General features: G+C 39.3%; 1 protein-coding gene across 1 annotated transcript in view; it reads left to right on the plus strand.

Annotated features, from left to right (window-relative positions):
• Positions 1-7997: 7997 nt before the first annotated feature.
• LOC129557788 (eukaryotic translation initiation factor 1A-like) overlaps positions 7998-25463 on the plus strand; it is a 30853-nt gene continuing 13387 nt past the window's right edge. The window contains exon 1 of the mRNA XM_088834532.1: positions 7998-8055. Within this exon, the coding sequence (XP_088690658.1) occupies positions 7998-8055 (58 nt within the window). The remainder of the gene's footprint in view (positions 8056-25463) is intronic.

Here is a 25463-nt window from a genome sequence, read left to right on the forward strand (position 1 = left end):
TTTCATATGATGCACTGGTTCTTCAGCTACAGAAACACCTATGTTCCCAGTTTTCCTGTTTCCCTGTGCCTTGAACATTTGTGTGTGTCTACACGTATGAGTTTGTGAGCTGTGTTTTTCTGTTTTACCTGTGTGGATATGTGTATTTCCACAACTGATGAAGAGATGAAGGTGACAGATCACAAGATGTCTAACAAGCAGAAGGATCTTTGATCCTTTCCAAGACAAACCATTCAATAGTGTAGTAATCCAAGTCTGTGTGCTGACAAGTTATGCTGAAGTAGCTTAAGTGGAACAGTTCTATGAAGACTTACAAGACGGTCTAGAACTAACACCCCCCCCCCAAAAAAAAAAAAAGATGTCCTTTTCATCATAGAGGAATGGAATGCAAATGTAGAAAGTCAAGAGATACCTGAGTAACAGACAAACTTGGCATTCGAGTACCAAAGGAACCCAGTCAAAGGTTAACAGAGCTCTGCCAAGAGAGCACACAGCTTATAGCAAGCACTCTGGTCGACAACACAAGAGAAGACTCTACAGATGGAATAATCAGATGTGCAATACTGTAATCAGGTTGATTCTTTTCTTTGCAGCCGAAAATGGAGAAGCTATACATAGTCAGCAAAAACAGGACTGAGAGCTAACTGAGGCTCAGATCATGAAGTCCTTATTGCCAAATTCAGACTTAAATTTAAAAAGGAGGGAAAATTACTACACTCTTCAGATATGATCTAAATCAAATCCTTTAGGATTAAACATGAAAGTGACAAAGAGTTGCAAGGGATTAGATCTGATAGAACGTGTGCCTGAGGAAATACAGACAGAAGTTTGTGGCTCTGTAGAAGAAGTAGTGACCAAGCCATCCTCAAGAAAAAGAAATACAAAAAGGTGTAATGGTTTTCTAAAGATGCCTTACAAATAAATGAGAAGAATAGAAGCTGAAAGCAAAGGAGAAAAGGAAAGATATACCCATTTTAGGGCAGAGTTCCAAAGTATAGGAAGGAAAGATAAGAAAGGCTTCCTCAGTGATCAAAGTGAAGAAATAGAGGAAAATAATAGAATGTGCAAGACCAGAGATCACTTCAAGAAAATTAGACATACCAAAGGAAAATTTCATGCAAAGATGGTCGAAATAAAGTACAGAATTTTCATGGACGTGATGGAACCAGAAGATACTAAGAAGAGGTGGCAATAATACACTGAAGAACTATACAAAAAAGGGTGTTCATTAACCAGATAACCAAGATGTTTTGATCACTCACCTAGAGCCAGACATCTTAGAATGTGAAGTCAAGCAGTCCTTATGGAGCATCCATATGAAGAAAGCTAGTGGAATTGATGGAATTCTAGTTGAGTTATTTAACAGCTATGTAAGTGCTTCACTCAATATGCCAGCAAATTTGGAAAACTCACCAATGGACACAGGCCTTTAAAAGTTCATTCCTATGCCATAGAAAGATAATGCCACAGACTGTGCATGCAAACATACACTTGCCCTCATCTCAAACGGAAGCAAAGTAATGTTCAAAATTCTACAAGCCAGGCTTCAACAGTACATGAACCATGAAATTCCAGATGTTCGAGCTGGATTTCGTAAAGGCAGAGGAACCAGAAATTAAATATCCATCATCTGTGGGATCATCAAAATAACAAGAGAGCTACAGGAACAAGCAAACAAACAAAAATCTACTTCTACTTCATGTTTATATCAAAGGTTTTGACTGTGTGGATCACAAGACACTATGGAAAACTCATAATGTGATAGGAATACCAGATCACTTGACCTGCCTCCTAGGAAATCTGTATGCAACTCAAGAAGAAACAGTTACAACTGGATGTAAAGCAATGGACTGCTTTCAAATAAGGAAAGGATTATGACAAGGCTGCAATTTGTCACCCTGCTTATTTAAATTATATGTAATGTCCACTTCAGTCGCTCAGAAGTGTCCAACTCTTTGTGACCCCATGAACCGCAGAACGCCAGACCTGCTTGTCCATTACCAACTCCTTGAGTCAACCCAAACTCATGTCCATTGAATCGGTGATACTATCCAACCATCTCATCCTTTGTCATCCCTTTCTCTTCCTACCCTCATTCTTTTGCAGCGTGAGGATCGTTTCCTTTGTGTCAGTTGTTCGCATCAGCTAGCCAAAGTATTGGAGTTTCAATTTCAGCAACAGTCATTCCAATGAACATCCAGGACTCATCTCCTTTAGGGTTGGCTGGTTGCATATCCTTGCAGACCAATGGACACTCAGGAGTCTTCTCCAACACCACAGTTCAAAAGCATCAATTCTTGGCACTCTTTATAGTCCAAATAAGACATCCATACATGACTACTGCAAAAACCATGGCTTAAATAAACAGAGCTTTTTTGGCAAAATCAGGTCTCTGCTTTTTAATATGCTATCTAGGATGGTCAAAACTTTCCTTCCAAGGAGTAAGTATTTTTATATTCATGGCTACAATCAACATCGACAGTGATTTTGGAGCCCTACCCCCCAAAAAAAATAATATTGGCAGACACTCTTTCCACTCCTTCCCCATTTGTTTGCCAGAAGTGATGGGACTGGAGGCCATAATCTGAGTTTTTAAAAGTTGAACTTTAAGACAACGTGTTCACTCTCCTCATTACGTTAATCAAGAAACTCTTCAATTTTTCTTTACTTTCTGCCATATGTGTGGTGTCACCTGTATATCTGAGTTGACTGATATTTCTCCCAGCAATCTTGATTCTAACTGTGCTTCTTTCAGCCCAGCGCTTCTCATGTACTCTGCTGCTGCTGCTGCTGAGTCACTTCAGTCGTGCCCGACTCTGTGTGACCCCATAGACGGAAGCCCACCAGGTTCCCCCGTCTCTGGGATTCTCCAGGCAAGAACACTGGAGTGGGTTGCCATTTCCTTCTCCCATGTACTCTGCAAATAAGTTAAATAAACAGGGTGACAGTACAGCCTTGATATGCTCATTTTCCTATTTGGAACCACAATGTTGTTTCATATCCAGTACTAACTATCCATTCCTCAGTTGCAAGTTACTCAAGAGGCAAGTCCAGTGGTCTGGTATTCTGATCTCTTTCAGAATTTTCCATAGTTCTTTGAGATCCACACAGTCAAGGGTTTTTGCATGGTGAATAAAGCAGAAAGAGATGTTTTTCTGGAACTCTTTTCCTTTTTCGATGATCCAGCAGATGTTGGCTGTTTGATCTCTGGTTCCTCTACCTTTTCTAAAACCACCTTGAACATCTGGAAGTTCACAGTTCACCCATTTTTTAATCCTGGCTTGGAAAATATTGAACATTATTGACTAGCAAGCATGTGAGATGAGTGCAATTGTGTGGTAGGTTTGAGCATTCTTTGGCATTGATTTTCTTTGGGATTGTAATGAAAGCTGACCTTTTCCAGTCCTTTGGTCTCTGCTGAGTTTTCCACGTTTGCGGACATATTCAGTGCAGCACTTTCACAGCATCATCTTTTGGAATTTGAAATACCTCAACTGAAATTCTGTCACTTCCACGGGCTTTGTTCAAAGTGATATTTCCTAAGGCCCACTTGAGTTCCCATTCCAGAATGTCTGGCCCTAGAGGAGGGTAAGTGATCACAGTATCGTGATTATATAGGTGGTAAAATCTTTTTTGTATACTTCTTCTGAGTATTTGTTGCACCTCTTCTTAATATCTTCTGCTTCTTTAGGTCCATTCCATTTCTGTTCTTTATTGAGCCATTCTTTACATTGAAATATTCCCTTGATATCTCAAATTTTCTTGAAGGGGCTCTAGTCTTTCCCATTCTATTGTTCCCATCTATTTATTTGCGTTGATCACTCAGGAAGGCTTTCTTAACTCTCCTTGATATTCTTTTCAACTCTGCATTCAAATGGATAAATCTTTTTTTTTTTTTTTTTTCTTCTTTGCTTTTGGCTTCACTTTTTCTCACAGATCTTTGTATGGTCTTCTCAGACAGCCTTTTTCTTGTTTGTTTGTTTGTTTTTCATTTTCTTGGGGATGGTCTTGGTTCCTGTCTCCTGTACAATGTCACCAACCTCCGTCCATACTTCATATGTTGTGTAAAACATGCTAAATGCCAGGCTTTAAGAAGCACAAGCATGAATAAAGATTGCTTCGAGAAATATCAACAGCCTCAAATACTCGATGAAGTCACTCTTATGGTGGAAGATGAAGTAGATATACAGAACCTCTTGATGACAATGAAAGAGGAGAGCGAAAATTATGAGTTAAAATTCAACATTCAGAAAACTAATATTATGACATATGGTCCCATCCATGCTTAAAATATGGATGGAGAAACAATGGAAATACTGATAGAGTTTATTTGGTGGGGGGGGGGGGCTCCAAAATAATTGCAGATTTTGACTGCAGCCATAAAATTAAAAGGCACTTGGTACTTGGATTAATAGCTATGAACTACCTAGACAGCATATTGAAAAGCAGAGACATTGCTTTGCCAGCGAAGGTCCACCTGGTCAAAGTAATGTTCTCTCCTGCAGTAATGTACAGATGTGAGATTTAGAGTGTAAAGACAGCTGAGCATGGAAGAATTGATGCCTTTAAAATGTGGCATTGGTGAAGAACCTTGAGAGTCTCTAGGACGTCAAAGAGGCTGAAGGAAATCAGTCCTGAATATACATTGGAAGCACAGATGCTGAAACACAAACTCCAATATTCCCGACCCCTGATGCAAAGAACTGACTCATTGGAAAAGATCCTGATGCTGGGAAACATTGAAGGCAATAAGAGAAGAGGATGACAGAGGATAACATGGTTAGATGGCATCACCGACAGGACAGATATGAGTTTGAGTAATCTCTGGGAGTTGGTGATGGACAGTTAAGCATGACAAGCTGCAGTTCATGGGGTAGCAAGAGTTGAACACGACTGAGAGACTGGACTGAATTGAACTCAAATGGAGAATTACCTACATTTTTACTTGCAAATATGGCGATGCTTGTTTTACTCCATGATATATTGAATGTTTTTCTTCATTATAAGAAAATTTGGAATTTTTTTTTTTTTTTAATGTGGAATGTGGGCTAGTCTACACCTCATACATGAATCTGCGTGGTGACTCTCTACCATCAAGGGTGAAGTTCTGGAAATTTCACATATGGAAATCTTATCATTGCTTTTTGAAGACATGGAAAACCAGTATGAAATTGGAATTATCTCTATTGCACAAGTGAAAATATGGGCACCACTGTTTCTTCATGAAGTAAAGAGTTTGTTGTATTTCTGAAAACATATACCAAAATAAAGAACTGATTCCATGAAGTGGGAAATGATTTGTATTTACTGTATCAAAACCTGGGGGGAGTCTCCGTCATGGAATTTGGACTTCTCCACACTTCATATTTGAGTTCAGAATGGATATTTTCCTATAAGAAATATGGAAATCTCTATATTTCATATGAGGCACTGGTTCTTCAGCTGCAGAAACACCTATGTTCCCTGTTTGCCTATGGTTCAATGTGCCTTGCACATGTGTGTGTGTAGCCACGTAGGCTTGTTCCACATGTCTGTGTGTTTTTCTCTGTGGATTTGAATCGAATCACAGCTGACCCAGAGATGAAATTTACAGACCACGAGATATGGAGCAAGCAGTAGGAGGCACCAGGCATCCACAAACTGGGAGAGACTGGCCCATGCATCTCTGAGACAGGGAATGAGGAAAGGATGACCAATGACAACTTAGGACTGTGAATTCACAAATCTGGATTTACATCAAGAGACATGAAGAAGCTCACAGTTTCTGCTGTGGTGATGTGTGTTTGTACCAAGAAGAGAATGTGGAACGCTTAAAGATTAATCCAGTATAACTCCAGTGGTGTGGGGCTTTTAAAACGTAGCCTGTGGACCCCTCAGTCTGTGGGAAGTAGGCTGGCCTGCAGAAACAGTGGACATGGCTATAACTGGAAATAAGAGTGTGAAGAGGTGAAGGTCCTTCAGAAAAGAGTAGAAACTGAAAGGAGGAGGAACAGAAAGAAAACCTATTGCACTAGAGAACTTTTCCAAATTAGGGGAAGGCCCTGGGAGAGTGCTGCCTCGGATCAGCCAATCAGGTAACACACTCTCTCTTTACGAGTGACCAACAATAGCATCATGTGAGACAAATGACATGAAAAGGTAGGATCCTTCATTTTGAAACGACACGCATCCAGAAAACACAGGGTGACCTTGGCTTTGTCCAGGCACTTCAAGTCTATCTAACAGCTCAGAAAGGTGAAGAAAGTGCAGACGTGGGATGGAGGCATTTCCGCCTTTGGCAGTGTGTGCCCGTGAGGGAGTGAAGATGGGAAAGTAGAAGGGTGTGAACCCAACTTTCCCTGTGAGAACTCCAAAATTACAGCTTGCTTCTGAAGGACCATTGACACGAGAATGTTGGGTCCCACCGAAAACAGCAACAACAACAGATGTCCAAAGTCAAAGGAAAAGCCCCAATAAGACTGTAGCAGTGGTGAATTTGCACTTAGAATCAATAAATACAAGCGATATCTAAAGTGCTCAATAAAACATTTTGTGCACCTATACCCAGTGACTGCACAGAGAGAGAGTCAGAACTTCATTTGAGTGATTGAGTGTCTCCTGCAGAGGCATGGGTCAGCAATGGCCTGACAGGGAAGAGAGGCTCCAGCTGCTACACGCCTGGGTCATGCAGTTTCTGACATAATCTCTCTCAGAGGAGGTCACCTTTCAATCTAACATAAAGCCGCCTAGTACACAATCCACAAGTTGCAGGATAATGATTCCAAAGAAAGTTTCATACATTTAAGGATGCTCTAGGACTCCTACAGTTTTATCAACCCAGGGATCTGGCCAAAGGACTGGAAACCACAGGGAATTTGACTCTGGAGGCCAGTGGAATTTGATTATACAGCTTCTACAGGAGTGAAACAGACTGTTGGAGGGCACATTCAAAACCTGGTGTGCATGAGGAGTCAAGAATAAGGAGCAATGTCCCCAAAAGAGACTGAGCCAGACTTGCTTGTGAGTATCCAGGAGTCTCCGTCAGAAAGTGGATTGCAGAGGGGTCTCAGGCCCTGAATACAAGAGTGCTTGCTCAAATCCTTTTGAAGGATATGACTTTCATTTCCCATATGATAGTTTGGTCTCAGTTCAAACAACAAGGCCTGAACACAGCCACACCCATCAAGAGTAAATTGGATTAAAGATTCACTGAATATGGCCCCATATATCAGAGTTGGACCAAGGCTCACTCACAGTCAGTTTCTTCCATCAGGAAGTTTTCATGAGCCTCTTATCTTTATCCATCAGAGCGCAGAGAGAATGAAAAGCACAATCACAGAAAACTAACCAAACTTCAAATGGATCACACCTTGTCTACCTCAATGAAACTATGAGACCTGCCGTGCAGGGCCACCCATGATAGATTGGACATAGTGGAGAATTTTGGCAAAATGTGGTCAACTGGAGAAGGGAATGGAAAACCACTTAAGTATCCTTGCTTTGAAAACCCCATGAACGATATGAAAGGCCAAAAAGATAGGATACTGAAAGATGAACTCTCCAGGTTGTTAAGTGTCCTAAATACTTCTGGAACTCAGTGAGGAAGTAACTCCAGAGAAAATGAAGAGATGGAGCCAAAGGAGAAACAACACCAAGTTTTGGATGTGAGTGGTGATAAAAGTAAAGTTTGATGCTGTAAAGAATGATATTTCATAGGAACCTAGAATGTGAGGTCCATGATGAAGGTAAAATTTACGTGGTCAAACAGGAGATGACAAGTGTGAAGATCAAAGTTTCAGCAATCATTGAATTAAAATTAAATGGAATGGACAAATTTAATTCAGATGATCATTTTGTCTTCTAAGTTGGGCAAGAATCCCTAGAGGAGAAATGAAAGAAGCTGCCCTCATCAATAAAAACAGTGTGAATTTCAGTACTTGATTGCAATATAAAAATGAAACATCTCTGCTTGCTTTCAAGACTAACCATTCAGTAGCACGGCAATCCAAGTCTGCGTCATGACCAGTAATGCTAAAGTAGAAGTTGAGCTGTTGGCCAGGGTGAAGCGGAGGTTGAGTAGGTCTGTGATTACCAGTAGGACATTCTAGGACTTACACACAAAAAATAAGATGCTATTTTCATCATATGGGACTGGAATGGAAAAGTAGGAAATTGAGAACTACCTAAAGAAACAGACATGTTTGGCCTTCGGGTGCAAAATAAACCAGGGCAAAATCTAAAACAGTTTTGCCAAAACAAGTTACTGTCATTGGCTACACCCTCTTCCAACATGAGATGTGACTTCATACATGCACATCATCAGATGATCAATACACAAATCAAACTGATAATATACAATGGAGCTGAGGATAGAGAATCTCTTTCAGTTCAGATCAGTTCAGTTCAGTCGCTGAGCCATGTCCAAGTCTTTGTGACCCCATGTACTGCAGCACAACAGGCCTCTCTGTCAATCACCAACTTCTAAGTTACTGAAACTCATGTCCATTGCATGGGGGATGCCATCCAACCATCTCATCTTCTATCATCCCCTTCTCCTCCTGCCCCCAATCCCTCCCAGCATCAGGGTATTGTCTATTGAGTCAACTCTTCGCATGAGGTGACCAAAATATTAGAGTTTCAGCTTTAGCATCAGTCCTTTCAAAGGTCACACAACACTGATCTCCTTTAGAATCAGTCCTTTTGGACTGGTTGAATTTCCTTGCAATCCAAGGGACTCTCAAGAGTCTCTCCAAAACCACAGTTCAAAAGCATCAATTGTTTGGCACTCAACATTCTTCACCACCTAACTCTCAATCCATACATGACCAATGGAAAAACAATAGACTTGACTAGATGGGCCTTTGCTGGCAGTCATGTCTTTGCTTTTTAATATAATATCAAGGTTAGTCATCACTTTCCTTATGAGGAGTCAATGACTTTTACTTACATGCCAACAATCACCATCTTCAGGGACTTTGGAGCCCCCCCAAAAAAGCCTGACACTGTTTCCACTCTTTCCCCATCTATTTCCATGAAGTGATGGGACCAGATATGATGATCTTAGTTTTCGAAATTTGAGCTCTAAGACAAGTTTGATACTCTCCTCTTTCACTTTCATCAAGAGAATTTTCAGTTCTTCTTCACCCTCTTCCATTTGGGTGGTGCCATCTGCATACTTCAGGTTATTGATATTATTCCCGGCAATTTTGATTCCAGCTTCTTCCAGCCCAGCATTTCTCATGATGTACTCTGCATAGAAATTAAATAAGCAGGGTGACAATAAAAAGCCTTGAAATACTCCTTTCCCTATTTGGAATCAGTCTGTTGTTTCATGTCCAGTTTTAACTGTTGATTCCTGACCTGCATATAGGTTTCTCAAAAGGTAGGTCAGGTGACCTGGTTTCCCCATCTCTTTAAAAATTTTCCACAATTTATTGTGATCCACACAGACAAAGGCTGTGGCATAGTCAATAAAGCAGAAATAGATGTGTTTTCTGGAACTCTCTTGCTTTCTTGATGATTGAGCAGATGTTGGCAATGTGATCTCTGGTTCCTCTGTCTTTTCTAAAAGCAGCTTGAACATCTGGAAATTTACAGTTCATGTATTGCTGAAGTCTCTATACAGTCAGCCAAAACAATACTGGGAGTTGACTGTGGCTCAGACCAACAACATATATTGAAAAAAAATTTGTACTTATATTGAAGAAAGTAGAGAAAACCCCTTCATCATTCAGGTATAACCTAAATAAAATATCTTTTGATTGCAATAGCAAATGTAAAATTGATTCCAGGAATTAGATCTGAAAGAGAACTTTGTACAGAAGTTTGTGATATTGTACAAAGTGAAACAATGAAGAATATCCCCAACAGAAAGAAATGCAAAAGGCAAAATGGTTACCTGAAGAAGCCTTAAAAACAACTGAGGAAAAGGAAACAGAGAGAGAAAGAGAGAGAGAAGTGGAAGGGAAAAATTAACAGGAAATTTACACCCATCTGAATGCAGAGTTTTGAAGAATAACTATGGCTTATAAGAAAATCGTCCTTACTGATCTATGATAAGAAATAGAGGAAAACAATAGAATAAGAAAGTCTAGAGATCACCTCAAGAAAATTAAATATACCAGGGGAACATTTTATGCAATGAAGGGCACAATAAAGGATACACATATTAGGGAAAAAAGAGAAGCAGAAATATTAGAAGAGGTGGCAAAAACACAAAGAAAGTGTTCAACCCTGTAAAGCACGATGGTATCATCAATCAACTAGACCCATATATCCTAGAATGCACAGTCAGGAAGGCTTTAACATTAAGAAACATTAGTGAGAACAAACCTTTTGGAGGTGATGACTATCCAGTTGAGATATTTCAAATCCTAAAATATGATGCTGTGAAAGTGCTGCACTCAATATGAAGGTAAATTTGGAGAACTCAGCAGTGGCCACAAGACTGAAAATGATCACTTTTCATTGCATTCCCAAAGAAAGACAATGTCAGACTCTTTGAACTAACACACAATTGCATTCATCTCACATAAAGCAAAGAGTAATGCACGGAATTCTCCAGGAAGTTTTCAACAGTATGCAAAGAAAGAATTTCCAGAGGTTCAAGCTGCATTTAGAAAAGGCAGAGGAACCAGAGATCAAATTGCCCAAACCCGTTGTATGCTCAAAAAAGCAAGCAAGTTCCACAAAAACATCCACTGCTTTATTGACTATGTCAAAACCTTCAGCTTATGGAACAAAAAAAGTGTGGAAAATTCTTCAAGAGATGGGAATACCTGACACGCCTCCTGAGAAACTTCTATGCAGATAATGAAACAACAGTTATCATGGATGGGGAACAATGGACTGGTTCCAAGCTGGGCAAAGTAGCAACTCAAGGCTATGTATTGTCATCCTATATACTTATGTAGATTGCGTCATGTGAAATGCCAAGCTGGATGAAGCACAAGCTGGCATCCAGTTTGCTAGGAGAAATAGAAACAAACACAGATATACGATGCCACCAACATTGCGGCAGAAAGTGAAGAGAAACTAACAAATCTCTTAATGAAAGTGAAATTGGAGAGTGAAAATTTTGGTTTCAACCTGAACATTCAATGACTGAAGTTCCTGGCATCTGGTTCCAACGCTTCATGGCAAAGAGACAGGGAAACAGTGGAAACCATGACAGGCTTTGCTTTCTTGGACTTCAAAATCACTGTAGATGGTGACTGCGGCAATAAAAGCTAGGAAAATATAGACATCATTTTAAAAAGCAGACACATTACGTCCATCTAGTCAAAGCTATGGTTTTTCCAGTAGTCATGTATGGATGTGAGGTTTGGACCTTAAAGCTGACTACCGAAGAACTGATATTTTGATCGATCATATTGGAAAAGACGATTGAGATTTACACTGCATCTTGTTCATGAGTATTCGGAGAGATGCTGAAGCTGAAACTGCAGTATTTTGGCCACTTGAGGTGATGAAAGACACTGTAAAACACTCTGATACTGGGAAAGACTGACGACAGAAGGAGAATTGGACGACAGAAATTAAGAAGGTTGGATGGCATCAACATTTTCCAAAGAACAGCAAGAGAGATATTGCATTACCACTTGATGGAGATGTATTTAAGCAAGTTTTCAATGAACAGGTAAGCCTGGCATGCTTTGGTTGATGGGGTCATAAATTGTAGGATGAATGAGGGACAGAAATAACTTGAACTGAATGATGGTTGGCTGTTTGCATCAAGGGATCCTAGGACAGTGATGTTCCTGAGAACAGTTCAGAGCCTTCAGCTTTTCAGTCTTAGGGCACAAGGAATAGCAGTCATCACAAAGATGTCCGGCTTCTTCAGCCAGAAATCCTGACATAAATTTCTTTCTTTCTCTGGGATCTCATCCTTGCCTGTGGATGGCAGAGAGGCAAAATATCTCTCTGAACTTGAGGGATGGTTCTGAAAGTCTCACTGAAGGACAATCTCTGATTTTTTTTGTGGTAATCCTGAGTGAAATGTGCACCATGAGACTCTCTACCACAGCTTTATGAGGGCAAGAGAAAGAGAGCCTTGGCATTTAGCATGTTAGGGGGGCCTGGCCTGGAATCATGCCCTCTTGGAACATTTGGGAGAGGAATGCCACATTCTGAACAATAGAGCCATGATTTGTGGGCCCAGGGTAGGCAGGCTCTCCATGGTGTGATCTGTGTGGGGGTTCTGTGTATGTGTGGGTAGAAGTAAACTGTGGTGTTGCCAAAAAAGGAAGCCACCTGACCGTTTGTATTTCACGTTCAGTGACTTGTTTCAGCAGAGGTGCTTTGGATCCATATGTACCTTCTTCATGATATTGTTTCAGACACAGTCCTGTCACATTCTCTTTGGCCTTTTGGAGGCCTCGATTTGGCCTTTCCCTGCTACAGGGAGATAACCAGAGCGGGAGGGGGAAGTGAAAACATCTCCAAACAGACTATTACACAATTAGGAGGCACAGGCGCACTTCTCTCAGAAGGTCTTGGGCCTGAATAGGTACTGGGCCTGCCATAAGAGCATGTCATTGACAAACAATGATTTTGAGAGAGCTTTCTGAGATGAGGTGCTCAAAGTCAGTGCGGTCCAAAGCCCCATGCTATTTCTGGTGTGGCTGCTGCAAGGAAAGCGTATGGAATAGAATCATGCCAATGTGACTGGCACTGTGAACCAGTCAATGTGATGGAGGAATACAGAATAGCATCACTCATTCAGTTGTCCACCACGAGCATTTCCAGCCAACCCAACTCTTTGCAGGTCAGTCTTCCTCATGAGCATATCCTAACATTTTGTAACCTTCCAGAATAAACATTATAGATAGAAGAGGACACGAACTTGATTGACAAGGAAATGGAAGAAAACCACCAGAGAAAATAAGAGGTGCTTACCCAAGTCCATTATCCGGGACAAGCAAAGGTATGGTTCTGCATCTGTGAAAATTTCCTTTTAGCGTTGGGTGCATCTGTGTCTGTGTGTCCACTCACTGGCCCAAAACTGCATGCGAACTGCCAGAACTGGACAGGCTGGCAGATTGAAGCCAGGGAATCAAGCCCAAGGATATCAAGTGGTGGGAAGAGAGCACTCAGGGCCTTTCAGGGAGATTCAAAGCAGCCAAGAAACAGAATGGGTCAGATTACAATGCAAAGAGATGGGGTATGCAGAACCCCTACAAAGAGCTTTCTGTCTTTCTCAAATGCAGCATTATTCTTTCAGCCACAGGATCAGGTACATCTTTCTTTTATGTAAGGCTTGGGAGTCTGATGGCTCTGTAGCATAAGTTGATGCTGCTTGCTGAGTGGAATTGTCCAAAAGAGGCAATGCCAAAGAAGCTCAAGCTACCACTCAGTTACACTCAACTCACATATGAGTAAAGTAATGCTGAAAATTCTCCAACCAAACTTCAGCAATATGTGAATCATGGACTTCCAGATGTTTAAGCTGGCTTTAGAAAAGGCAGAGGAACTAGAGAGCAGATTGCCAACATTCTCTGGATCATCGCAAAAGCAAGAGAGTTCCAGAAAAACATCTATTTCCGCTTTATTGACTATGCCAAAACCTTTGACTGTGTGGATCACAATAAACTGAGGAAAATACTGAAAGAGATGGGAATACCAGACCACCTGACTTACATCCTGAAAAGTCTTCATGCAGGTCAGGAAGCATCAGTGAAAACTGGATGTGGAACAACAGACTATTTCCAAATAGGAAAAGGAGTACGTCAGGCTGTATATTGTCAAATACATCATGAGAAACACTGGGCTGGATGAAGCACACCCTGGAGACAAGATTGCAGAGAGAAATATCAATAACCTTAGATATGAAGATCATACCACCCTTATCGCTGAACGTGAAAAAGAACTAAAGAGCCTCTTGATGAAAGTGAAAGAGGAGAGTGAAAATCCTGGCTTAAAGTTCATCATTCAGAAAACTAAGATCATGGCCTCTGGTTCCATCACTTCATGACAAATAAATGGGGAAAGAATTGAAAAAGTGGCTGCCTTTATTTGTTTGATCTCCAAAATCACTGCAGATGGTGACTGCAGCCATGAAATTAAGAGACACGGCCTCCTCAGAAGGAAACTTATGATCCATGTAGACAGCATATTAAAAAGCAGAGACATTACTTTATCAACAAAGGTCCATCTTATGAAGGCTATGGTTTCGCCACTAGACCTGTATGAATGTGAGATTTGGACTATTAAAAAAAAAAAAAAAAAACCTGAGCACTGAAGCACTGATGCTTTCCAACTGTGGTGTTGAATAAGATTCTTGAGAATCCCTTGGACTTCAAGGAGATTCAAACAGTGCATCCTCAAAGAGAGCAGTCCTAAGTGCTCTTTGTAAGGACTGATGTTGAAGCTGAGACTCCAGTAATTTGGCCACCTTATGTGAAGAACTGACTCACTGGAGAAGACCCTGATGTTGGGAAAGATTGAAGGCAAGAGGAGAATGGGATGACAGAGGATAAGATGCCTTGATGGCATCATCGACTCAATGGAGATCACTTTGAACACACTCCTGTAGTTGATGATATGCAGGGAGGTATGGCATACTGAAGGCTATGGGCTCATGAATAGTAGGACATGACTGAGCGCCTGAACTGAACTGAAACTGCAGAATTTGCCACTTTCCAACATCACTCAAGTATTCACAAAATTTTTAAGCATCAGTGCTTTGTAGTGGATGGCTTAGGATGATCCTCCTGCTGCTCCCAGCCCCAAAGTGCTGAGGTGATAGGGTTAGCTGGCATGTGTTCTCACTTGGAGGCAGGAAGAAAACAGAACCACTTTGAAAGGGCCTCTGTACAGTAAATGAGCTGACTTCAATGCCCCTGGCACTTATGAGTCATGTCCCTTAGCGGGATGCTGACTTTGATATTCCTTATTTAGAGATTCTTCATCTGTAATTCTTTTTATATAGAGAGAATTCAGTCTCTAAATAGGGAATTCTCCATAGGTCGCATATTGCCGTACGGGCAAAATATTTCTACGTGAAACACAGAACTCAGAGTTTCAAATATGAATGTATGCATGTAAATTCCATGTATGAAATATGGAATTCTCTATATTGCATATGTGAATTTCTCAACCCTCAATTTCCACAATGAAAATGGAGATCTCACTTGATCTTAGCCAAAAGGATGCACAGTTTCATTTTCAATTGTTTGTGAATCCATTCAGAAAGGGATAACACATTTGTTTACCAAACTTTGGAAGGAATGGTTGATTCAATTTGCAGTGGGAGAGTGAATTTCTATCTCCTTTTATAATCTGCATATTACATCTGTGAATGTTCCCCTCTCTGCATTGCCTAGAGCTGTGCACTAACTAAGACATCCCACAGAAAGGTAGATTTCATCCTGTCACCTGTATAGTACCTAAAGCCATAGGAATGACATTACCAAGAATGTTCCCAAAGTTTAGACCAAAACAAGACTAATGGTTCTAATGGTGGGAATCACAAACACAGACACACACACACACAATGATTTCCTAATTAAGTAACAAATCTTACTGGTTGTAGTTCAGACAAGAACCCTCCCAAATCAGGCAGCACACGTTACTGCAAATTAGCATCTGAATAACTAATATAATTTTACACCTGTTCATTCAGCTAATTACTGAACACTGCTGAATGTCACCAGAACACTATACTTAACAACGTGCATAGCTAACATTGTATATCTTCAATTGGATCTCAATACCTAGTCAGGTAATAGACATTTTAGGAGGGACAAATAAAGTTGGCTTGGAGATTTTAGGGAGGATTTACCTCATTTGAAATAATCATTCAAATGTCAAAATTGAAGTATAGCTCTCATTTCATCCCAGTACTTGATAAACGTGGTACTGAGAGCCCTTGTAGCTAAACTTTAACCTCTGTGAATACCTTACTGAATATCTAGTTAATCCCTTTACCTGCAAATAGGCTCAGATTTTGTAAGTAGGGACTAATCAAGTACCTACAGGACACTGCATACACCCAGAGGAACTCCTGTTCTACCAAATTTTCTAATTCATGTCACAAATCAGTAAGTCCAACAAGAAACCCCAAGAGTTAAGTGTGTCAAACAGGACCACTGGGAAAACATCACTGGAGGAATTATAAGGCTAAAACTCAGTGCTGCTAGGCTAATAGGGCATTTTTTATTGAAAATCGAGTTTGGACATTCTTCATATCCAGTCTTTTCTTTCTTAATGTGGTACATTTCAGACTGGTACAAGTACTGTATACAATTCAGTTTAATGCAGAAGGCAATTCACTTTTTTGAACAAGAGGGAACAAAATAACACCCCAAGAGATGTGGAATCAGGGACTCAACTTGACAATGTAGGCTTTTTCAGTCTGGGTTTTAAGTATACTGAGCATGTCTAGAAGAAAGTCAGCATTCTAGATCCCACCAAGGACTTATTCATATGACAGAAACTGGGAAACTCTCTTATAATAATTTAAAAGGAACTTTTAAAAGATAGTTCTTTCTTCTAAAAAGGAAACTTCTAATCTCCTAGATATTTCTACATAATTGACCAATAATTGTCTCCAATTTAGCACATTTCTTGCCTGACTCCAAAACCTGCTTTAGTCTTTTTCTCAAAAAATGGCAACTCAATTCCAATTGTTAAAAAAAAAAAAGATGGCAGAGTCATCATTGACTTTTTTCCTTCACAGGCCACATTTCAGTCTTTGGCAAATCTAGCATTTGAACACTTCTCATCATCTTCACTTATACTGAAGGGTTTCAAGCCATCATTACTGCTAACCTTCTTTATTAATTGTTGTTCCATCATTAGTCATATCTGACTCTTTGTTACTCCATGGACTGCAGCACACCAGTTTTCCTGTCCATCACCAACTCCCAGAGCTTGCTCAAAATCATGTCCATCCGATCACTGATACCATCCAGCCATCTCATCCTCTGTCATCCCCTTCTCCTCCTGCCTTCAATCTTTCCCAGCATCAGAGTCTTTTCCAATGAGTTGTCTCTTTGCTTCAGGTGGTCAAAGTATTGGAGCTTAAGCTTCAGCATCAGTCCTTCTAATGAAATTTTAGGACTGATTTCCTTTAGGATTAGCTGGTTTGATCTCCTTACAGTCCAAGGAACTCTCAAGCGTCTACTCGTAACCAGCAGAGTTTGAAAGCCTCAGTTCTGTCACTCTATCCTGTCAATTCATTTTATTCCACTGTTCAGTACCAGTGGAATGATTTTCTGTATCATTTTGAGTAAAAATAAAAGTCTTTGCAGTTTAAAACAAAAAGAGAGAGAGAAAAGAAAATTCAATGAAAATCTCTATTTCATATGAGAATCTGTATGCATATTTTTCTACATGAAAATGGGAATTAAATATATTTCACCTATACATAACTGGATGCTAAATTTCCTTCATGACATCTGGAATTTTGCATATTTCACTTATTAAATGCTAGCCATTGATTTTAGTATATGTCAATCTGGGCACAGATTTTCTTCCTTTAAATATGGAATTCTCTATATTTCACACATAAAAACTCAATTGAAGTTGGACTCCATTAAAATAATGAATTGTCTATATTCCATTTAGCAAAATATGGGCCAAAATTCCAATTGTCTGTATCTCACAAATGAAAAGCTCGCTCTGATTTTCCTACATGTAATATGGATTTCTATATTTTCCGTATTTGAAACTCTAGGCATGGTGCTTTTTTTCCATGAAGTATGAAATCATTTTGTTTCACATCATCTATACAGTTGCCAAATTTCCTACTGGAAATATGGAATTACTTATTTCACATAGTCAAATCAATGCCTATATTCCGATTTGAAATATCAGTTCTCTACAATTTACATATGAATATTTGGTGAAGATTTTTTTTCCTACATTACATATAGAATTTTCTACACTTCACAGCTAAAGATCAGGATAGTTATTTTTCCTACAAGGAATGAGGAGTTCTTTTTCTTGAACAAGAACATCTGGATGCAGATTTTAATACATGAAAAATGGAAGTCTCTGCTTTTCAATTCTTTACCATCTATGCTACTAGGGAACTTGAGTGATTTTAGGAAGACTTGCAAGCCCTTTCTAAAATTAATGCTGAGAAAATATGTCCATTTCATTATAGGGTTCTGGAATGTGAAAACAGAGAATCAGAAGATACCTCGTGCAATGGGCATGTTTAGCCTTGGTGTATGAAATGACGCAGGACAAAGACTAGCAATGTTTTGGCAAATAGAAAGGATGAAAATGAAAATAGTGGCAGACAGATTTCTTCGGCTTCAAAATCTCTGGGGACAGTGACTACATCCACGAAAGTAAAAGACCCCTGCTCCTGGGAAGAAAAGCTATGATAAGCCTAGACATAGACACAATGTAATGAAAAGGAGAGACATCTCTTTGGCAACAAACGTCCCTATAGTCAGAGCTATGGTTTTACCAGTAGACATGTACGGATGTGCTAGTTTCACTATAAAGTGGGCTGAGTGCCAAAGAATTGAGACTTTGCGACTGGGTGCGAGAGATGGCTCTTGAGAGACCCTTGTCTAGCAAGTAGATCAACCCCACCAATCCTAAAGGAAACTAACCCTAAATATCCATTGGAAAGACTGAAGTTGAAGCTGAAATTACAATACTTTGGCTACCCTCGTGTGAAGAAATAATACATGGGAAAAGATTGAGGTTCTGCCTTGTCACTGAACATAATAATAATTATTATCGGCTCTGATGTGGGTAGATGTAGGACAGCAGGAGAAGGGGACGACAGTGGGTGAGATCGTTGGACAGCATCACTTGACTCCATGAACATGAGTCTCAGCAAAATGTCGGAGACAGTAAGAATAAGGAGGTCTGGAGTGCCGCTGTCCTGTCTTGCAACCAGTTGGACCTGACTGAGTGACAGAATATCACCAACAACTGTATTTCACATATATTAATTGGGATGAGATTTTCGACCTTGAAACATGGAATTGTCTATATGTCCATAGAAAAATTAGATGTTCCTGCCTTTCTCTACTTCATTAATGAATGTCATGGTACAGAACTTACCTCCTAAACTATGACAGTTTGAATACTTCATGCACCAAAATCTGAATTAAAATATTTTGACATGGAATATGGACATGAAAAATGACATGAAATATTTGATATTTCAAATATGAAAATCTAGGGATATATTTTCATATGTGAAACAACATGTGATTATGGATGCATTACCAAATTTTCTGTTTCATGTATTGAAATCACACCAGATAGTCCTACATGAAAGATAAAATTCTCAGTTTCACATAAGAACCAGGGGATAGATTTTTCAATTAAAAGTAGGGAATTTTCTGTATATTATATGAACGTATGGACACAGAATTTTCTGCATGAAATAGGAAATCGTGATGCAATTTTCAGATTTCTCATTTGAAAATCTGTGTGCTGCTTTCCATCATTAAATGCAGATTGCTCTGTATTTCATATTTGAAAAATGGCATCGCTTTTGCTACAAAAAATTTGGAATCTTCTATTTCATATAAGACAATGTGATTTTCATGATTGAGCAATAAAATTCTGTATATTTCACCGATACAATCTTCCGACAAGAAATATGGAATCTGGTATACTTAACATTTGAAAATCTGAGGACAGATTTGCTCATATGAATTACAAAGCCTCTATTATTCACATTTGAAAAGCTGTGTCAGATTTTTCACACATAAAATATGGAATTGTCCATGATTCAGAAGAGATGACTCATTTGAAAAGAACCTGATGTTGGGAAAGATTGAAGGCAGGAGAAGGGGACGACAGAGAATGAGATGGTTAGATGGCATCATGGTTTAAATGGACATAAGTCTGATTAAACTCTGAGAGTTGGTGATGGACAGGAAGGCCTGGCATGCTGTGGTCCATGGGGTCGCTAAGAGGCAGACACGACTGGGCAAATGAACTGAACTGATGATTCAAAAATTAAGATCTCGGACGAGCAAAAAATATATAGAATTGACTTATTTCTCATTTGACTGATACCTGATTTCCCTATTTACATTTATAATTCTCTGTATTGCATTGATGAAAGTCCATGTGAAATTTTCCCAAAATGAAAAACGCAATAAACTCTATGTGTCACATGAAAGTCTGGGTGTAAATTTTTCTACAGGGAAATGTGTACATCTCTATAGTAACATGTGAATTTTTAGATTTTGGATTCCCCACATGACCAGTGGAAAGCTGTATATTTCACATATAAATATTTTGATGCCATTTTCTCTGCATGAAATACGGAATGACCCCTATTTCCTGTTTTGAAAACCTGGGCAAAAAATTTCGCACATGAAATATGGAACCTCAGCAATTAATTCATGAAAATATGGGTGTAGATAGTCTCATGTGCATTTGGGAATCCTCTAAATTTCACATATAAAACCAAGGCACTTACTTTCTGACATGAAATATGGTAGTCTTATCTTTTTTATTTCACCATTTAAGTGTAACTATTTCTAGTTGATATATGGAATTCTTTGTATATCACTATTTAGATCTGCTGTTCAAGGTCAGGAGGGGCGGCCTTGAGGAGATACCCCTCGTCCAAGGTAAGGTACAGCGGCTGCACTTTGCTGGAGCGGCTGTGAAGAGATTTTCCACGACCAAGGTAGGAGAAACCCAAATAAGACGGTAGGTATTGCTAGGGGGCATCAGAGGGCAGACAAACTGAAATCATAATCACAGGACTGATCACATGGACCACAGACGAATGTGGTCCACTGGAGAAGGGAATGGCAAACCACTTCAGTATACTTGCCTTGAGAACCCCATGAACAGTAACAAAGGGCAAAATGATAGGATACTGAATGAGTAATTCCCCAGGTCGATAGGTGCCCAGTATGCTACTGGAGCTCAGTGGAGAAATAACTATAGAAGGAATAAATAACTATAGAGAAATAACTATAGAAGGATGGAGCAAAAGCAAAACCAATACCCAGCTGTGGTTGTGACCAGTGATAGAAGCAAGATCCGGTGCTGTAAAGAGCAATATTGCATAGGAACCTGGAATGTTAGGTCCATGAATCAAGGCAAATTGGAAGTGGTCAAACAGGAGATGGCAAGAGTGAACGTCAACATTCTAGGAATCAGTGAATTAAAAAGGACTGGAATGGGTGAGTTTAACTCGGATGACCATTATATCTACTACTGTGGGCAGGAAACCCTTAGAAGAAATGGAGTAGCCATCATGGTCAACAAAAGAGTCCGAAATGCAGTACTTGGATGCAATCTTAAAAATGACAGAGTGATTTCTGTTCGTTTCCAAGGCAAACCATTCAATATTACAGTAATCCAGGACTATGTCCCAACCAGTAATGCTGAAGAAGCCGAAGTTAATCGGTTTTATGAAGACGTACAAGACCTTTTAGAACTAACCCCCAAAAAAGATGTCCTTTTCATTCTAGGGGACTGGAATGCAAAAGAAGGAAGTCAAGAAACACCTGGAATAACAGGCAAATTTGGCCTTGGAGCACGGAATGAAGCAGGGCAAAGGCTAATAGAGTTTTGTCAAGAGAAAGCACTGGTCATAGCAAACACCCTCTTCCAACAACACAAGAGAAGACTCTACACATGGACATCACCAGATGGTCAATACCTAAATCAGATTGATTATATTCTTTGCAGCCAAAGATGGAGAAGCTGTATACAGTTAGCGAAAACAAGACCAGGAGCTGACTGTGGCTCAGATCATGAACTCCTTATTGCGAAATTCAGACTTAAATTGAAGAAAGTAGGGAAAACCACTAGACCATTCAGATATGACCTCAATCAAATCCCTTATGATTATAGAGTGGAAGTGAGAAATAGATTTAAGGGACTAGATCTGATTGATAGAGTGCCTGATGAACTCTGGACAGACGTTCGTGACATTGTTCAGGAGACAGGGACCAAGACCATCCCCATGGAAAAGAAATGCAGGAAAGCGAAATGGCTGTCTGAGGAGGCCTTAAAAATAGCTGTAAAAAGAAGAGAGGTGAAAAGGAAAGATATAAGCATCTGAATGCAGAGTTCCAGAGAATAGCAAGGAGAGATAAGAAAGACTTCCTCAGTGATCAATGCAAAGAAATAGAGGAAAACAACAGAATAGGAAAAACAAGAGAGCTCTTCAAGAAAATTAGAGATTCCAAGGGAACATTTCATGCAAAGATGGGCTCGATAAAGGACAGAAATTGTATGGACCTAACAGAAGCAGAAGATATTAAAAAGAGTTGGCAGGAATACACAGAAGAACTGTACAAAAAAAAAATTTTTTTTTCTTTATATTATTGTATTGGTTTTGCCATATATTGCCTTGAATCTGCCCCTTGTGTGCATGTGTTCCCCATCTTGAACCCTCCTCCCACATCACTCCCCATCCCATCCCTCTTGTTCATCCCAGTGCACCAACCCTGAGCATCCTGTATCATGCATGGAACCTGGATTGGCGATTCGTTCCACATATGATAATATACATGTTTTAATGTCATTACCCCAAATCATCCCACCATTGCCCTCTCCCACAGAGTCCAAAAGACTGTTCTATACATCTGTGTCTCTTTTGCTGTCTTGTATACAGGGTTATCATTATCATTTTTCAAAATTCCGTATATATATGCATTAGTATACTGTAATGATATTTTTCATTCTGGCTTACTTCGCTCTGTATAATAGGCTCCAGTTTCATCCACTTCATTAGAACTCATTCAAATGCATTCTTTTTAATGGCTGAGTAATATTTCATAGTGTATATGTACCACAGCTTTCTTATCCATTCGTCTGCAGATGGACTTCAGGTTGCCTCCATGCCCTGGCTTTTATAAACAGTGCTGCGATCAACATTGGAGTGCATGTATCTCTTTCAATTCTGGTTTCCTCGGTGTATATGCCCATTAGTGGGATTGCTGGGTCTTATGGCAGTTCTATTTCCAGTTTTTAAGGAATTTCCGCACTGTTCTCCATAGTGGTTGTACTAGTTTGCATTCCCACTAACAGTGTAAGAGGGTTCCCTTTTCTCCACACCCTCTGCAGCATTTTTTGCTTGTAGACTTTTGGATAGCAATCATTCTTACTGGCATGAAATGGGACCTCATTGTGGTTTTGAATTGCATTTCTCTGAGTAATATTGAGCATCTTTTCATATATTTGTTATCCATCTGTATGTCTTCTTTGGAGAAATCTCTGTTTAGTTCTCTGGCCAACCCATGTTTTGATTGGGCCATTTATTTTTCTGAAAATGAGTTCAGGAGCTGCTTGTATATGTTTCAGATTAATTCTTTGTCAGTTGCTTCATTTGCTATTATTTTCTTCCATTCTGAAGGCTGTTTTTTCACCTTGCTTATAGTTTTCTTTGCTGTGCAGAAGCTTTTGATTTTAATTAGGTCCCATTTGTTTATTTTTGCTTTTATTTCCAATATTCTGGGAGGTGGATCATGGAGGATCCTGCTGTGATTTATGTCGGAGAGGGTTTTGCCTATGTTCTCCTCTAGGAGTTTTATAGTTTCTGGTCTTACATTTAGATCTTTAATCCATTTTGAGTTTATTTTTGTTTATGGTGTTAGGGAGTGTTCTGGTTTCATTTTTTTACAAGTGGTTGACCAGTTTTCCCAGCACCACTTGTTAAGGAGGTTGTCTTTTCTTCTTTGAATATTCTTTCCTCCTTTGTCGAAGATAAGGTGTCCGTAGGTGCTTAGATTTATCTCTGGTCTTTCTATTTTGTTCCATTGATCTATATTTCTGTCTTTATACCAGTACAAAACTCTCTTGATGTCTGTGGCTTTGTAGTAGAGCCTGAAGTCCAGCTTGTTGATTCCCCCAGTTCCATTTTTCTTCCTCAAGATTGCTTTGGCTATTCGAGGTTTTTTGTATTTCCATACAAATTGTTAGATTATTTGTTCTAGTTCTGTGAAAAAGATCGTTGGTAGCTTGATAGGGATTGCATTGAATGTATAAATTACTTTGGGTAGTATACTCATTTTTACAATATTTATTCTTCCAATCCATGAGTATGGTATATTTCTCCATCTATTAGTGTCCTCTTTGATTGTTTTCAGTAGTGTTTTATAGATTTCTATGTACAAGTCTTTTGTTTCCTTAGGTAGATATATTCCTAGGTATTTAATTCTTTTCGTTGCAACAGTGAATGGAATAGTTTCCTTAATTTCTCTTTCTATTTTCTCATTATTAGTGAATAGGAATGCAAGGGATTTCTGTGTGTTGATTTTATATCCTGCAACGTTACTGTAATCATTGATTAGCTCTAGTAGTTTTCTGGTAGAGTCTCTAGGGTTTTCTGTGTGGAGGATCATGTCATCAGTGAACAGTGAAAGTTTTACTTCTTCTTTTCCAATTTGGAAAAGGAATCTTTTATGTCTTTTTCTGCTCTGATTGCTGTGGCCAAAACTTCCAAAACTATGTTGAATAGTAGTGGTGAGAGTGGACACCCTTGTCTTGTTCCTGACTTTAGGGGAAATGCTTTCAGTTTTTCACCATTGAAGATAATGTTTGTTGTGGGTTTGTCATATATAGCTTTTATTATGTTGAGGTATGTCCCTTCTATTCCCACTTTCTGGAGGATTTTTTATCATAAATGGATGTTGAATTTTGTCAAAGGCTTTCTCTGCATCTATTGAGATAATCATATGATTTTTATTTTTCAGTTTGTTAATGTGGTGTATTACATTGATTGATTTGCGGATATTGAAGAATCCTTGTATTCCTGGGATAAAGCCCACTTGGTCATGATGTATGATCTTCTTAATATGTTGTTGGATTCTGATTGCTAGAATTTTGTTAAGGATTTTTGCATCTATGTTCATCAGTGATATTGGCCTGTAGTTTTCTTTTTCTTGTGGGGTCTTTACCAGGTTTTGGGATTAGGGTGATGGTGGCCTCATAGAATGAGTTTGGAAGTTTCCCTTTCTCAGCAATTTTCTTGAACAGTTTAAGTAGAATAGGTGTTAGTTCTTCTCTAAATTTTTGGTAGAATTCGGCTGTGAAGCCGTCTGGACCTGGGCTTTTGTTTGCTGGAAGATTCCTGAATACAGCCTCTAGTTCCGTGCTTGTGATGGGTCTGTTCAGAATTTCTATTTCTTCCTGGTTCAGTTTTGGGAAGTTGTACTTTTCTAGGAATTTGTCCATTTCTTCCAGGTTATTCATTTTATTGCCATAAAATTGCTGATAGTATTCTCTAATAATCCTTTGTATTTCTGTGTTGTCAGTTGTGATCTCTCCATTTTCATTTCTAATTTTATTGATTTGGTTCTTCTCCCTTTGTTTCTTGATAAGTCTGGCTAGTGGTTTGTCAATTTTATTTACCTTCTCGAAGAACCAGCTTTTGGCTTTGTTGATTTTTCCTATGGTCTCTTTTGTTTCTTTTGCATTTATCTCTGCCCTAATTTTTACGATTTCTTTCCTTCTACTGACCCTGGGCTTCTTCATTTCTTCATTTTCTAGTTGCTTTAGATGTAGAGTTAGGTTATTTAGTTGACTTTTTT

This window comes from Moschus berezovskii, chromosome Y, assembly GCF_049115385.1.
Source record: "Moschus berezovskii isolate FMDL1 chromosome Y, NW_MosBer_1.0, whole genome shotgun sequence".
Taxonomy (NCBI): Eukaryota; Metazoa; Chordata; class Mammalia; order Artiodactyla; family Moschidae; genus Moschus; species Moschus berezovskii.